We start from the raw sequence: 16371 nt of genomic DNA on the forward strand, positions 1-16371 counted from the left end.
CACAGTGAGAGGTCCACCAGCCACTTGATGTAAAAGAGCAAAATGATAATTCTTTTCTTTAGGCGCTCTGGTGCCATATGGAATGTATATAAATCATATTTTTGTTTTAACAGCGGAGGCTTTGTTGATAGATAAACATGTGGTTTATCTAAAAAAAAGAGAGGATTGTGCTTTGAACAATCATTTAATGGCCGTGGATGTGCCAAATAAAAATAAAAACATAATTTTGAAAGAAGTTGGCCTTGTGCCCAAATCTGTAACAAGGAATTTCTCTTTAACCAAAGTGGTTAAAGCCCGTCGATCTGTTTTGAGTTTAAGCTGTGCTCTCTACTCAACCCCACGACAAACTGAATCCGGGGCTAATGTGCTCTAATAGGACAAGACATTACCTTTATGAATGACCTCATGGAGAAGAGGTTGGCGAGCATGGTGGAGAGGCCTTGAGCCAGGCAGCTCTGGGCTATGAACCCCAGCTTCAGCTCTGCGAGGCAGATTGCATCATCCCCCTCTTTCCAGTTCCAGCTTGGGATGTTTAGCAGATGCGCCTGTGGAAGCAAAAGCAAGGTATGAGACCTTTCATTCCTAAATGTTCAATTGTTGAAAAGCTCCTCTGGGAAATGCAGCATTGCCCAGCTGCTTAGAAGGCATTCAGACTCATCCTTTCTTTCCCTCTCCTGAGTCTGGTGTTTGGTGTTTTATTTGACTCTCCCATTCAGCAGACTTCAGTCTTCAGTCTTCCCTTTGGATCATTGCTTCTGCACCTCCCAAACCTAGGTCCCCCGCCTCTGGTTTGTCATGTAGCCAAACAAAGTCCAGAGGGAATTTCCTCTTGTGACAGACACATCAGCCTATGCTACTAGGATGTCTGGTTAAATTGTTCATAAATTGGCTCCTCAAACAGACTCAGACTATCAGATGTCTGTGTGTTTTAGATTCCTTTTTTATCTGCAATCCCAATACTCCAGATCAATGGCTCCCAAGGCTGAGTGGGCATCAGAATCACCTAGAGGGTTGATACACATATTGCTGGCCCCTATCCTAGAGTTTCTGAGCCAGTAGGGTACAGGGTGAGGCTGGAGAATTGGCATTTCTAATAAGTTCGAGGTGCCTCTGAGCTGCTGATCCGGGGACCACACTTTGAGAAGCACTGACCTAAATTATCAGGCAACTCACAGTGTAGACATGGTACAATCTCTTGCAGACGGACTGATCCTATTCAACAGTTAGGTCACACCCTGAGATAAGGACCCAGATGTATGCTCATCCAACTAGTTTTAAGTGGCATGAAGTAGAGAGCCAGAGATGATATGTTGGATGAAAGAATCAAGATTCAAAAAGTTCTCCAGGGTTAGAAAAATGGGCAGAAAACCAACCAGAAAAGATTTTAAAGGCCTTAATGTCAAGTACAGCATTTAGGGTAAAAAAAAAAAAATCGACCGTATAAATTCAAAATGAGAAGACCTAACTTGGCAGCAGAGCTGAGGGGAAAGAAGAAAAAAACTTAAGTGTGTGGGCAACTCAAACCCGAAAAAGAGGCCAACCGTGTGACAGATTACAGAGAAGTCCAATGCTTGCTTGTTAGAAATGGTCTCCAGATCAAGGGAAATGAATGTTTCCTTCTGTTGTGAACTGGTCAGGCTACTCCAGAATACTTGATCCAGTTGTAACAGTCAGATTTAAAGAGGGAAACTGATAAACTGAATAACTTCCAGAGAAAAATGACAAGCACAAGGAGAGGTGGGGGTTCTGGAAAACATTTTTGGAGAAACAGTTAAGACAGCCATCCGTGTTTGGCTGGAAGAAGGGCCACGCCTTCAGGGAGACAAGATGGTTGCCTCCAAATACCACAGGTGCTGCCATGCCGAAGAGAGATTAGGCTTGTCTTGCTTCATTCCAGGGGCCAGAATTAGGACTGACTGATGTATATTATAAGAAAGAAGATTTTTGACTTGTTTTATAAAGGAACTTTCTACGGATCTAATGTGTCTAACAAATGGAGAAAGCTACCTCCAAAAATGCAAGGTCTTTGTCCCAAAAACTCAGTAAGTGTTTTTCCAAGTCACAATGGAAAGACCTCTTGTTTTGCATGGGAGGCTGAAGCAGAGAGCCCTGCTAGGTTCCTGCTGATGCCAAGACTTCATGGCCCAGAAATTACTATTTCTCTCCATGGAGCAGCAAACACAAGGAACCCCCTGGAGGTTTCCCTTCACTGTCAGGACAACACACTACAGTTGTACCTACTAGAAGAGATGATAGACGCCATTGTGGACACAAACAGCAAGTCCAATGGCTCTTTGCTCTGCTTTTAGAAATACCACTCTTGTGAAATTCCTTCCTGCAAAGTCCTGTGACAGTCTCACAGTCCTAATCCAGCAGTGACTCCTGGGAGAGAAGACTATCCTCCCTAATGAGAGCATGGTTAAAAATGTCTGGTGTGTGGGCCATCGCGGATGGGAATTTCTGTCAAGCTGAGTGTCAGAGACATTCTCCCATAGGCTTGATTCCAGCGAGTAGCCTTGCCCTTTACCCTGTTTTCCTCCCTACTCTTCACTGGCTTATGAAGGCCATAGAGAATACTGACACCACAGAGAATACCTCAGTCTCAGTGGAGAAATCCTCATTTGCATTCACATCATCTGAGGACAAATGAGATCTACGTAATGAACAAGTAAATCATCAAGTGTGAAAGGAGATTCGAAGGACACATACCCTTCATGGCACCTTCAAACAAACAAACAAACAAACAAACAAACAAAGAAAACCTTTTCCACAGAGTCTCTCATATCCCCATGTGCCTGGTTTCTGCAGGTATGGAAGTCCAGGTTTTTGGGCCTTGGGTCCCCCATGTCCCCATCTGGTTTGAGTTCCTTAGATAGATTTTACACGTTATTACACAGGAAAGTCAAGTTTGTTTCATTTCTCAGGCTTCCATATGGCCTCCTTTTATTGGCCATCATAACTTCTCCAATTGTGGAACATGGAGCAGGGAGGGATATACCAAAGGCTGGGAGGGACATATGTATGCATGAAATGAAGAGAGGAAATTTCCCCAGAGTTCCCCTGGCAACTCTGTCCTTCATATGAGGGACATTCAGATCTAGTGGAAAATGCCAGCATTATTGCACAGAAGTCTAGAGGCAAATCCTCTGTGACCTGGAGAATGAGGCCTGATAGAGCTGGCCTAGCAGGACCAGGGTCTCCCTCTGATCAGCCACTGAACCATTCCTCATCTCAAGAAGAAGGAACGTGAAAATGTGAGGACATATAATAACGGGAAACCAGGAGAGATTAATTCCAGTCCTAGTTCCAGCTCTCCCTGCACACACAACTTTGGGGAAGCCACCATAAGGAACAAAGAAGGTCATTTCAGAGAAAACACTTTAACACTACTACCTAAGTGTGTAAGGGTTGTTAGTGAGGAAGCGCAAAGAACTTGCATCTCCTTTGGGCCACTGGGACTTGGCTTCCAGGTCCCAGGCAAAGACCTCTTTTTCTAGAAGCTGTTTGAAAAATAAAAAAATCCATTAACAGCTAAGTCAGAAGTGACACTTTTCTAAGATATCACAAACTGTTCTTTCCTTGAAAAGCATCAAGACATTTACACTCAAATCAAAAATGTCCTGTACCGTCTTTCTGTGTTCAGAGATGGCTAGGCCAAGTGTTTCTCTCCATGAATTCAGATCCACTTTAGGGAACATCAGTCTTTCATTAAGGCCTACTGTGAGGAACCACAGTTTGGTTCAGTGGGGTGTGGCTCTATTTAAAGAGAAGGTGGCAGTTGGCAGTTCTGATGTGAGCTCACTGCCTGCCAAGTGACCATGAGTTGTATCTACCAGAGCTTCTCTGTCTGAGACACAGTTTAGACTCCCCATCTGAGGTCACACTGGGATGCTAACATGCACAGATGGTCAAATGAGAACTAAACGCGATAATGGATGTCAAGCTTTTTTAAAACCATAAAATAGGACATGAGTGTCTGAGATTACTATGATGACAAACTCAGGACCAGTTTTACATGCAGAAAGAAAGTACGCAGCTTCCCTACATCCCTGGAATTCCAGCATCATTAGGGCGCAGGGAATTAAAATTCTTTATATTTTAAGTCCAGTATCCAATTACGGAATTAATTATCACTTGAAATACGTTCAATGTAACTTAAGTTTACATACACATACCAGGTTCTTTCAAGAAAGAGAGTTTTAATGGGTGGACATCTTTGGGCATTTAGGCATGGGTGAAGAGAAAGTACAGACAGAGGAAGAAAAATACTATTATAAGGTAATGGGAAGAAAAACATATTAAAGGTTAGGGAGAAGCATCTCATGGAACAGCACAATTATAAAGCAGGGTGACAAATGTCCACTTGCAATTCCATGAGGAACGGCATGACAGTCACCGGTGGACATGCTGCTCTCTCTAGAAGAGAGAAATGAAATGAGAGAGAAAAATGCCCTGTGTCAAGATCACTCTGTTCCTTGTACCCTTACTAATCCTACAGGGGCAAAGTCTCATATGTGATTTTGCCTTACTCTGAAACCCAAATAGATTGGGGTGGTTCTAAATAAAATGTGTGGGGTATTTATTTATTTATTTGTTTATTTATTTGGAATGGGGAGAGGGGCGAAATGGGGGGGAGAGAGAATCTGATGCGTGGAGCCTGATGCCAGGCTCAATCCCACGACCCTGAGCCAAAATCAAGAGTCAGATGCTTAATCGACTGAGACACCCAGGTGCCCCCAAAATGTGTTTTAAGCAAATAATAATGGATCAGTTGATGCCATTCATCCTTATTTCTGAATAATTACAATGAAGCAGTTTGTAAAGGTCATTCAGCTTGCTACGGTTACATGAGTACTGCCCAGGTACCATCTGGATCCTAGGTCCGTTGAGCTACTTTGCTACTTTGAGGTTGACATGAATCGCATCGCTGAAATCCTCCTTAATTTCTTGAAGATGCTGAATCAGCACTCATTGGAAGGAGAGAAAAAAAGGAACCGACATCCCTTTCTAAACATATAACATTAATTTTCCTATTCAATCTAAATTCAGCCAAAAATCTAAACAACAGCTTAGAACACTCTCACACTAAATGAAATTTCATATCATAAATGAAAGAAGAGTTTATTGCCTTAGGAGCTGTCACCAGCCACAGCCTGGCTAATAAAATTTACCTCTACCTACAGGGGCTGCTGTCAATAAAAACTTCTCTGGCCTAATCCTTGTGAGTTACCAATATCTTACTTTATCTCTTCAATGTCCTTGGGTTTTCCCAAGACAAACAGGACAATGTGACCTTGGGTGCTCATCACCAAGCCCCACTGGCTGGAACGCAACACGCTCTACAGTGGAACCACCTGCCGAGGGTTGGGCAGTGGGCAGCAGACCCAAGTGGTAGGCCGGTCACCGACAGCAGGCTCCACTCAGCAATGGCCTCTGATGAGCCTCCACACAGCAAAATGGGACAGCACTTGCCAGCAATTGAGAAATAATGGCATGGCACTGGTGCATTTGGCAGAATAGGGTCTTCTCTGGGTCACCTGACTGCCTATTTCGTAGGGAATATGGCCTATAAGATGGGACACGCACTCACTCATAACCCAGCAGGGAGTTATTCTGTTCAGACAGGACACCTGGTTCCAGGTACTGAGCCTCCAGTTTCTGAGCCTCATTACGGGCATAACCGGTTCCATATCAAACAGAGAAAGGTGCCACCTTCCCTCCCCCAAAGCTGTTTTCCTGGGAATTTAATGACAGGCCGGGTGAAGGATCAGTGCCTTTGAATGAGAGACTGGGAAGAAATCACAAGGGAAACAACATAGACTCCGTTTGTTTTCTTTCCAGTCCCCCTGTAAACTAAAACACTAGGAAAATTCCTTTATGTTTAATCTCTGGAGAGCAGCTATGTTCCTGAATTCAACAATGCCAGTTCTCATCTTGAGGGTGAGAATGCCAGATTCCACAGTCTCCACCCAGCATGTGATCTGTTCTTCCAGGTCACATGGTGCCAGTTAGAAAAGTCCTATCACTTGCCCGGGACACTCTCTACACCTTGACTGCGAAGCCCCTGAGGGTACAACATAGGACTCCCCATGGGGGGTTAGGGAGGTCAAGGTAGCGTGTTGACCACCTGGTAGGTAGTCAGTAAATACCGAATGAAGAAATGCGTGCAGCACATGAAAGTGGGAGTTGTTGAAATGGGATCTAAGATCGCATCAATGTTCTGAAGCTGGGGGCCTAATAGATGCTTCCTATTGGAAACATGAAGGAACACATGCTTCCTTTCAGTGACCAACTTCCTTTCAGGTGTTTGCACTGCAAAAAAGTCCCAGGGAGGTTTTTACCCACCACCCCCTTTTCCAGGGCTTTGGATTGTAGCAGCATGTGTGTGCATATGTGTGCACGTGTGTGCATACATGTGTGTGTGTGTGTGCGCGCGCGTGTGTAGCTGGACACACATGTGCATATTTGAGCCTGGGCTAGGCTCTCGCTGACCTACCTTGTTGTGATACTGCAGCATCTGAGTGATGATTCTTATCTTCGGATGGTAGTTCTTTATGGAGATTACTCTGAAAAAGAAAGAACCAGAGTTGAGGCAGGATCTGCCTAACCCTTGGAGTCTGATGGGAACATTGATTTGATTACACCCAAATGGAGTGAATGTGGGGCCAGCAGCCAGGCCCATCCAGAGAGCTTGAGGCACAGGGCCAAGTTAAACTGTGTGTCCATTGCTGTACCCCATGGTGGTGTGAAAAAGAAATCACAAAACGGCCATAGACTGTGTCCTGGGCATAGAACAAGAAAGCGGTCCTGTGGTGCCTTGGTGTTGGCATGTGAGTATGTGTGCACTGGGGTGGGGGCTCTGGAGCAGGGGTCGTGGGCTAGGCGTCTAAATAAAGGAAGCTCAACTCATGGAGCCAACTCATGGGGCTGACGGCTTACAATCTCACAAACCCTAGGGACGAGCCTAGAAACCGTTTTCTCTGAGTCCAATTCTCTAAGTTAACTTGAGACAATGAAGACAAATCAAACAAGCAGTCTGACAAATGATGCTAATTGTCACACACACATGGCCACTCACAAAAATGATTTCTGAGCCGGGCTCTTAAGACAGGATCAATGACTCAGCTTTCGATAGATACTGGTGTCTAAATGACAACTTTAATGCTGGTTGGCGATAAGTACCGAGGCCTGGCAGGGGTCACAGTCTGATAGAAAATCGCCCAGCTCAAACCGCCTTCAGTCCGTGCTCTCTATGGACCACTGCCCGTCCCCTCCCCCAACGCTCGCTTCTGCTCCCTGACACAGTCACTGGGCTACAGGTGGAAGAAGAGAAACACCTGGATTCCAGTCCCAGTCTTGTACGAAGGAACTAGGTGACCTTCAGGAAATCCCTGGGCTCTTTGTGACTGTTTCCTCATCTGGACATTGGGGGCAACAGTACCTGCTTTATTTATTTCACAGGTTCTGGTATGAGCAGCAAATGAAAGACCAGATGTGGAAATGCTTTGAAATCATTAAAAGCTCTCTCCGCGTGTAAGTTATGGTTTTTGTCATTACCGACTCTGTCAGAGGTGACATTATACATTTCCTTCGTGACAAGGAAGGAATGGAATTCCACAGAAAGGCCCACCTCCCAAGCCTACTCAGAAATGCAAGTGCGTTTATTGTGACCACCCTCACAAACTTCACACCAAGAAACTGCTCTGTGCTCCATGCCTTTTTTGTGCAAAAATGGAGAGAAGGCAGCCAGGGAGCCATTTCGGCTGAAAAGCTACAACTTGTGAATTTAGGAAATGGATCACTCGTAAGCTTCTGCCTGCACAAATTCATCCTGGGCTTTTGCACTTGAAGGAATTCATTTTATTTTTGAAGAAGTGTTGTGTTGGCTCATGCTTAATAACTCAAGGACTTTGAGCCTCAGTCAGCCCTCAGAATTCTGCTCATAGCATCAGCCAGTTTTTCTGCATTAGCTCATTTCAAATGGATCTTTGACATTTTAATTTCAAAAGGGGCAGACTGGTCTCATTAAACTAAGGAGAAAGGAGGATTATACAAATAAGGGAAAGACAGACCCCATTTTTAACCCTGAGTTTCCTGTTCCCTTTTGCTGCCTGCGCCTTAGTTCTGATTCTGGTTAATGAATGGCATCATTAAACTTATGATGGTAACTTTGTTCGGGAAGTTTTATGTCTTGGCATCATGCCAATCACCCTGATAACTTACATGTCTTCATATTAGCCCTACCGCACTTAAGTAAAATACTGCGATTAAGAGAATTGCCCGTTTCAAAGCTATTATTCATTTCAATTATTCACTTTTGGGGGAAAAAAAAAAGCCCTAGCCCTAAACTTCTCTGGGGGGATCAAAACATTAAGCTTTATCTTCTTTTGTTTTTTATGTTTGCAAATCTGAAGATAATGAAGCCTAGTTCCTTAAAAGGGACATTTTTATCATTTCAAATGACACAAAAACGCAGGGAAGGATGGAAATCCTAGTTCAAGGAAAGGCTCACTGAAGCACTCTCTGCTGAGCTGTTGTAGTCACTTTCCAGCTGTGACTAGTGGGCGGACCGAGGTGTGGACACATGTCCCCATTCCATCATCTCCCCGTAGGCTGGCAAGTCCCACGCTTACAAGAGTTCATGCATCAACTTCCTTAAAACAACTGCACTGAGCATATTGCCAAAGAGAAGCGGGAGGAAAGAGAACACTGTGCCAGCTGTCGCTTGCCAGACACAAGGTCCAGATGCTGAGGGAAAGACACGCTCATCCCAAATGCACTGGAGGAGCTCCCCCAACTCAGCGATGGGAGAGCTCATGTCACTTGGGGGCCACTGATGAGAAACGAAGGAAGGGCAATGGGAGCCTGGTGAGGAAGCAGCTCCCTAAGCCCTCACCCCAGGTAAATTCCCAGGACATGGTGGCAAACCAGGATGTGGGGAGAAGGCGGTCTGTCTGGACCAAAGGACGGCTGCTCACAATTAGGCAAGCGTTCTTGGGAATGTAGTGGGAGTGAGATGTCTTCTCTTTGGTCTCTTCTCCGGAAGTGTCTCTTTATGATTCCCTCCCAGTTCTCTTTACTCTGCAATGTACACGGGAGGGGAGAAGAATCCTAAGGGGCTTTAACTCTCTGGAGCCAAATATCTTAACTCGTCCATCATTTTGTTATCACAGAACAGTGTTCTTCTGAAATGCAAAAAGAATAAGGAGTGGGGAGTCGGCAGGGAAGGGCCTTCTATGGGCCTCGCCCATTCACAGGGAGGGCACTGAGCCATGTTTTCCAGAGTGTGCCCACACCCACCCAAAGGTGTTCTGTAAGAAAGGGGGCATTGGAGTTAAATAGGTTTGATACGTTCTCTGTAGAACATTCTCTTAGAAATTCATATTAGTGTTAAAAGCACTGAGAAGGCTCTCAGTAAAGATAGGATTTCATTTTGAAAACTGGTTGAAACAAAAGCTCATCAGTCGACAAACTCCTCTTTGTGGGGCTATTAATCAACATGCTACAGACAAGCTCGAAAAGCTCTAACATGGAGCTTCTCAAGCTTGGCACTAGACATTTTGGGCCAGATACTTCTCTGCTGTGGGTAACTGTCTTGTGCACTGTAGGATGTTGAACAGCATCCCTGGCCTCTACCCGCCCCCTTGATGTGAGCAGCATCCCCTAGTTATGACAACCAAGAACATCTCCAGATACTTCTAAATTTCCTCTGAGGGACAAAATCACCCACAGTTAAGACATCCCAGGTCCACTCTCCCTTAGGGAACATGGTACCCTACTTCAGGCCTGTACCCATCTAAATCTATCTTTCCTTTCCCAGTCCTGTCCAAAATATCTCAATCCCAAAACCAGTTGTGAGTCCCAGGGCTCCCATTCGCCAAGGATAAGCTTGTCTTGTGTCATCGCCCTCCACAGCCACCAGTGGCTCAGCTCCCCCCACACCTATGCTTGTGGCAAGGTGTAGGGTGTCTTATGGGGGAAAGAAGGTCCCACAGAGATGGTGCTCTGCAGAGAACCCCAAAGTGCAGCCAATGGGCTGCAGAGTGCCAAGCCCAGAGCCTTCCCTGGCCTCCCCGGCGTTACCTCATGATGTTGGAGGCGTCTTCAGCATCAGGGTCAGCGCAGTACTTATTGGCAAGGATTAGGCACGCATCTGCTGACTCTATCTAAGACACCAAAAGGAAGATCACAGAACACAAACATATAAATAGCCATGCTTGGTTTGCAATCTTTCTCTGTTGACAGCTTTTGGGGAACCTGGTAGTTTCCAAGGAAAGAAAAAAAATAATCCTGGGAGATTATCTTTTTTTTTTTTTGTCAAAAGTATAGGCTGCAAATTCTTATTATGGTATAAACATTTCATCTTGTTGCCATTAGAGGGTACGACATGTACCTTGGTAATTATACTTTTCATTTTGCACAGTCATGTAGGTATAATCTTTCCAGATTTCTTCACATAACAATTAATTAAGGCTTTCAGTCCCCCTCCCTGCCTCCTTTCCCAACCAACGGATCTACACCATCATCCTAATTTTTCTAGTCGGGAAATGGCATTAGGCAGACTAAACCCCTCCTCTCAGGTTACCAAGTTAACCGAGTAGTCGGGGATTCAGAAATTGAGACTCCAAAGTCCTTCATTTGATCTTGTTCACATCTTAACTGTGGCATAGAAGGCAATAAGAGCCCTAAATCAGATAACAGCTCGGTATCGTTTAGTACTGAATTAGCATTCAGATACTCAAAAGACAACACATCCATGTGTATGAAATGATGTGTTCCAGATGACCTCAAAACCTACCGACTTATCTAAACATGAGCCAAAAAAAGATTGATTCCTTTGAGGGAATGATGAGTTATGCTAATAATTGCTTGCATCTAAATTAGGTCCTTGAACAGTAACTATTTTCTCCAAGTTCTCATTAGATTTCACATTAAGTCATAACTTGGATCCTGTCTGGATAATATTAAGATTAACTGGACTCTATAAGCATAAGAATTCTCGTGCTGGCTCAGGTCTGCAATCCGTCCTCCCTGGTTTGTTGTACTTAACAGACCATCCCTGCATTTGGTGGGGGGCCACGGTTTCCTCCATGGTATGTCACAAATTGTCTCTAGTTTTCTTTAATAACCCAAAGAATTTACCCAAATCCTTCTGGCTTATTCATGTTTGCCAATTACATGATTTACTAAATTATGTTGGGACCACAGTGAGCATTTAGATGTCAGTGGATTCACAATATTAATCTATACCCACTGCCATGCAAATATCGAATGTGCTCACAAAACCGATACAAAATGAGCAAAGTACCAGATGTCACTTTGCTATAGCCCTTTCCTTTATAAACCTCAGGTCTGCTTTATAAGAAGATTCTAACTTAGCAGATTTGGGAATGAAAGATTAGCCTATCACTAAGTGATATCAGATATCTGCATGCTTAGTGTTTCACTTTTAGTCTTTAGTGGGGGCCAAAAAAAAGGAAGCTCAAAATGTTTTATGGCCTGGTCACATTTTATTTATACTTTACCCTTCATGTTCCTCTCCAATGTAAATAATAGATTTCAGAGCTACTTTGAGTCTAATTTCAGTATTTAACATGGGAATTACTTTATTATCATGTTGTATATGAGTCTACTGAGTCCATACAACTAGTCTGCTTCCTTGAGGAGTGTGGATATTGAGGGAACTAATTTTACGACTATTTCAAGTGAAAGAAGGCAGGTGCCAGAGAACAAAGCCCTGGGGCCAGTGGAAGGGTGATGTCAAGGCTGGTGGCATACTGACTTATGGCATTAGGGGAATGGGGGTGACTCTTGGCCATCCTGGGAGGCATATGCCCTCACCACAGAGTCAGTCCCCCTCTCAGATGGAGTAAAAGCAGAAGTCACCTCTTCCTTCTTACCTTGACTCTTGCAAGATCATGTGGATTGAGGACTGAACCCTGATAAAATTCCACCTGAGTAAAATGTCGTTTGAACAGAGCTTCTAGCTCCAGGTTAGGGGAAATGCTGGCAGGGAGAGAAGAAACAGCCATTAATATAACAGACTTAGGTATTTCTGCCTCCATGGCCTCCTTTCTCTCTGACTTCCAAAAAGAAAGCCCTAGGAAAAGGCTTTCACTTTCAAAGCAGCCCCGTTTCTTGCAGAAATGAAAGGGTCACACTCAAGAGGAGTAAAACCCCAGCCCACTGAAAACCCAAACCAGTACCAAGGTAAAATGAAGCAGTTCACAATCTTCACAGAGGCTGAGGCCTATGGGGCAAAATGTCTTTCATTTTGTTATGAATGGAATCGCTATTCTACGAATAGAGAGACCGAGCTGTGACCTCAGAGATTAGTCAAAGGTGCCCCTGGCAGAGCCTACCGCTCTTCCCTCCCTCAAAGCCTCTTCCTTGCTTCTCAGCCCTATGGACTTCTCATCTCCTGGGGCCTGGATCAAAACATGTCACCTCTGAGCAGCCACAGACAGAGTGAATTTACTCTTGGCACTGTTCTTGGTTCACACATGTGTATGCTATTCGTCATTCTTAGTGTGAGCCATACAGATACCTTTCCCATTGGAGGACAAGGACTAAAGCACTGATTGACCTATTCATTCATTTATTACTTCTGCAAAGATGAAAAATATCTGTTCTCTATAAAGTACTATGCTAGATGTCAGATGATATTTCGTTTGAACCTTCTAGGTACCAAGACCTGTGTTGGTCAATGCTTGCCTAACATTCATTAAGTATTTAGTAAGAGTTGTTCATGTTTTTGAGCATTTACTATGTGGCAGATACCATTCTAAGCACTTGACAAGTATTAACTCATTTAAACCTCAAAACAACCCTAGAGGAAGGGATATTATTAACCCAAAGTTTCAAGAGGTTAATTAACTGGGCCGTCTACGACAAAGCTGACGCTGACAGATGCTGGGGACGTGGAGGTGAATCCCAGCAAGTGAGGCATTAGCAGCCAGCTTGTTGGTTCAGACTCAAGTAGTGGATGAGAAACAGGTGCCTGTGCAAATCCAACCAGTCTTCAAGATCCATTACTGGTCTGGCCCCTCTCAGAAAGTCTGCCTGGTCATGTAAGAAGTGGTGGTCTCTCCCTGATGCAAATGCCCCATGCGATTCTGCCATTTGAGTAAACTGACCTCAGTCAGTGAATATAGCATGGATGTTGAGCTCTAGCTGTTGCACACATGCTCATCTTGAAATGCCCAATGAGGACAGGACCTACACACTATACTTCTCTTGAACCTTCCATAGTGCTCAGCAGAGGATGGGCCCCTCAGCTGGTAATGAGAGGCTAAAGCACTGAACTGATCTGTGAGTTCTGCTCCTGTGTTCATAGCCTGGCCGGTCTTTTCAGAACTTGGAGAATTCAGTGCTGAGAAGAAAAAAATGCTGGTGTGCTCAAACATGGCAGCCAGTTTGGTATTCTGTGAACAACTGTCAAAAGGAAGGAGACGCACAGAACAGAAGCTTATAGGAAAGTCAACTTCTGTGGGATCTCAGAGCAGGATTGAGTTGTGGGCTGTCAACCCCCTATGGAGCTAGCACCACACATGAGCTTTGTCTCTTGGTAAATTGGGGCTAGTGCTGGCCCTATGATGGCCCATTTCCATCAGAAAAGAAAACAGTGCCACTCACATCAACATGCCTGAGTCCCAGAACTCTCTATCCCTGTGGCTGACTACCTTTTACCTAAATGGGGGTCAGATGAAGCTTAAAACCCCAACAACACTGAGCAGAAGGAGATCTCTTGCTTTCTTCCACTGCACAACAAACATGATAAGACCCACCTTCTATGTTGTTTATCTAGCCAAATATATTTTATCTTTCATAATACTAGCTAACATTTATTGAACGCTTGCTGTGTGCCTGATTCATTCTTGACATGGCTTACTTCTTTTCATTCTCTCTACAGCCCAAGAAAGGAGATCAAAACCATTGTGATCTCCTTATCTACTGAATGTAAAAACTGAGGCCCAGGGAGGTTAAGTAACTTACTCAGGGAGTAACTGATTGAGTCAAGATTCACATGGAGCACTCTGAGTTCACAGCATGTACTTTTACTCCCTGTGTTGATTAAAGAAGAGAACTTATGCACGGGGAGTAGCACAGTGTCCTACAGCGGAGGTTTCTAGAAATGGGAATTATTGTTGCAACTGTTTCCATTACATTATACCCTGCTTCCTCTTATGTCTGTGTCTTTCCTGGCCACTATGTCCCTCCTGCACTTGTAAAGAATCCACACGAGACAGCTAATCTTCCACACCAGACACTGTGGACACACCTGGATCAAATAGATTCAGACAGCTGATGGGACGGTAATGACATATCTGACCCATAATGAACTTCACTGTTATTTGCCAGAGTTGCTCCACAGAGGCAGGTGGTGTTCTCACCACTGAACTAATGTTCCCTTTCCATTGGTCCCAGATTGTCCTCTCTAAGGAGGCCACATGGCTGATTCAACTCTGCACTGCCCTCCAACACTGCCCCCATACCACCACTCCACAGATATTCAGTGAGCCCTCCTCAGGAAGCCTGGTTGAGTGGAGGGTCTTGAAACAGCAGGGGCCCCTTACTTGTGAAGAAAGACAATCTCCACGTTGACATCATCCCGGTCCTTGTGCAGGAAGTCCTTCAGGAAGTTGGAAACACTCTCCAGAGTGATGTGTCCACAGACCACAATGTGCCTGAACAGGAGAAGCCAGTTAGATGGGGCCAACCCAGCGAGGACCCAGCACCCACCCCAGGCAAGACAGAGGAAGCGCACAGCTGCGGGGAAGCATTCTTCTCCTCCCGAGGCCTCAATTAAAGCCCAGCTCCCATCCCCAGAGGGCTGTGAGGCAAAGCAGCGGTGCTGGCAGGTGTTCAGAGACTCCGAGACAGAAAAGGCATATGGCTTCTCACCTGATGCTGCACAAAATCCTATTAAAAGCCCAACCGTTTGGCCAAGTGGTTTTATGCCTTTAACAATAAGTGACATTATGCGTGCGCTTAAATGCTGCATTATCAAGTCCCTTGCAGATTCAGATCTTTCCCTTTCTGCCCACAAAGCGTCCTCCTGAGAGATTTACCGAATGGGTCTTGGTTTATGACATAGAGCTTATCAGGTAATGAGATAACAAATCTTGCTGAAACGATGATTTTGTGTGTAAGAAAGCGGACTTTTATCAGGGTGGCTAATGTGCGGCTTGACACGTTATGGGCTCTGCTGGCCATAAGCAGTAAAAAGGAAATTTTGCATTTTTCCGCCATAACTCCTCCGACAATGGGGGCATGTAACACTTTACAGTAAGTGAGCATTACTCAGGGCTAAATGGGGATGGGACGCCTATGGAATCGGAGATCAGCAGCAGGCTGTCCATCCCCAGATAGCTACCTCCTCAGGGTGCCTGGGATTTCCATGAGAGCCGAAGGAATTTACTTCAAGATGGGGAGAAGCTAGAAAGGGATGAGGCTGAACTGTTTGCCTTGATCCAGGGAGGTGTGGACTTCTGTTTCTGGAGATGGTGGCTCCCCCTGAGGAGATGAGCCTCTTTTCCAGAACTGCCGGGATAACAGTCCCCCCAATATCTTTGGGCTCCCAGACCAAACTGATGAATCTGAACCAACCTGGCTGTACCATGGCCACTTACATTTGCTATCCAATGCTCAATCAGGAATAAGCACTTCAGTGCACGAGTTAGCCCCATGACCCAAAGCAGGGGCCTCACTGTGGAGATGAAACCTGCTGGCTTCTAATAAGAAGACTGTAGCAAGGGGCTCAGCCCAGGTCCCTGTGCCTCTCAGGCTGCTAGCGACAGAGGCTGAATCCCTGGCTGGGCTCTGAGGCATGGGTAGGTGGTGAACATCGAAGCATGGTAATTTCGTGGGAAAAAATTTAGAATGGCTAGGTCCCTTGCACCTCATAATTGCTCTGTGCACATTCCAATAAGGCAGAAAGCTCATTGGCTGGAGGCAGCGCATAATGGGAGGAAGTGATGATCACTTATGCAATGTTCCATTAGATGCCATTACAAGAGCCTGCCCTTTCGTTGTAATTTGGTGCTTGACTAAGTATGTGAGAATAAGGCAGTAAACTCATTGGTGAAAGGATAATGATGCAGAACAAAGAGTAAATCAATAATATGCACAATGCAGTTAATAATATCACCATTATGGACTGTTATTGTTACGGTGCTGCACTTAGTGGCCGGGCAAGCGGAGGCCATCGCAGGGAGGAAAGATTGTCAGTGGCTGCCTCAGAAGAGACATCCCAGCATGATCACTTTATTCTCTAGCAAGTGCCAGCCAGGTACAGGGAGGTCCCTTGGCCACCCATTCCAAATGCCCCAAACCCACATGACTAACTCCCTCCTGAAACACACAGCGTGT

At 45.0% G+C, this 16371-nt stretch overlaps 1 protein-coding gene across 35 annotated transcripts in view; it reads right to left on the bottom strand.

Annotated features, from left to right (window-relative positions):
- KCNMA1 (potassium calcium-activated channel subfamily M alpha 1) overlaps nucleotides 1-16371 on the bottom strand; it is a 733580-nt gene that overhangs the window by 194884 nt on the left and 522325 nt on the right. For all 35 annotated transcript variants that reach the window (XM_043596657.1, XM_043596656.1, XM_043596650.1 and 32 more), the window contains 5 exons: nucleotides 14577-14687; nucleotides 11901-12006; nucleotides 10084-10166; nucleotides 6497-6566; nucleotides 390-545 (listed from right to left, as the gene is read on the bottom strand). In XM_043596657.1, the coding sequence (XP_043452592.1) occupies nucleotides 390-545; nucleotides 6497-6566; nucleotides 10084-10166; nucleotides 11901-12006; nucleotides 14577-14687 (526 nt within the window). The remainder of the gene's footprint in view (nucleotides 1-389; nucleotides 546-6496; nucleotides 6567-10083; nucleotides 10167-11900; nucleotides 12007-14576; nucleotides 14688-16371) is intronic.

This window comes from Prionailurus bengalensis, chromosome D2 (genome assembly GCF_016509475.1).
Source record: "Prionailurus bengalensis isolate Pbe53 chromosome D2, Fcat_Pben_1.1_paternal_pri, whole genome shotgun sequence".
Taxonomy (NCBI): Eukaryota; Metazoa; Chordata; class Mammalia; order Carnivora; family Felidae; genus Prionailurus; species Prionailurus bengalensis.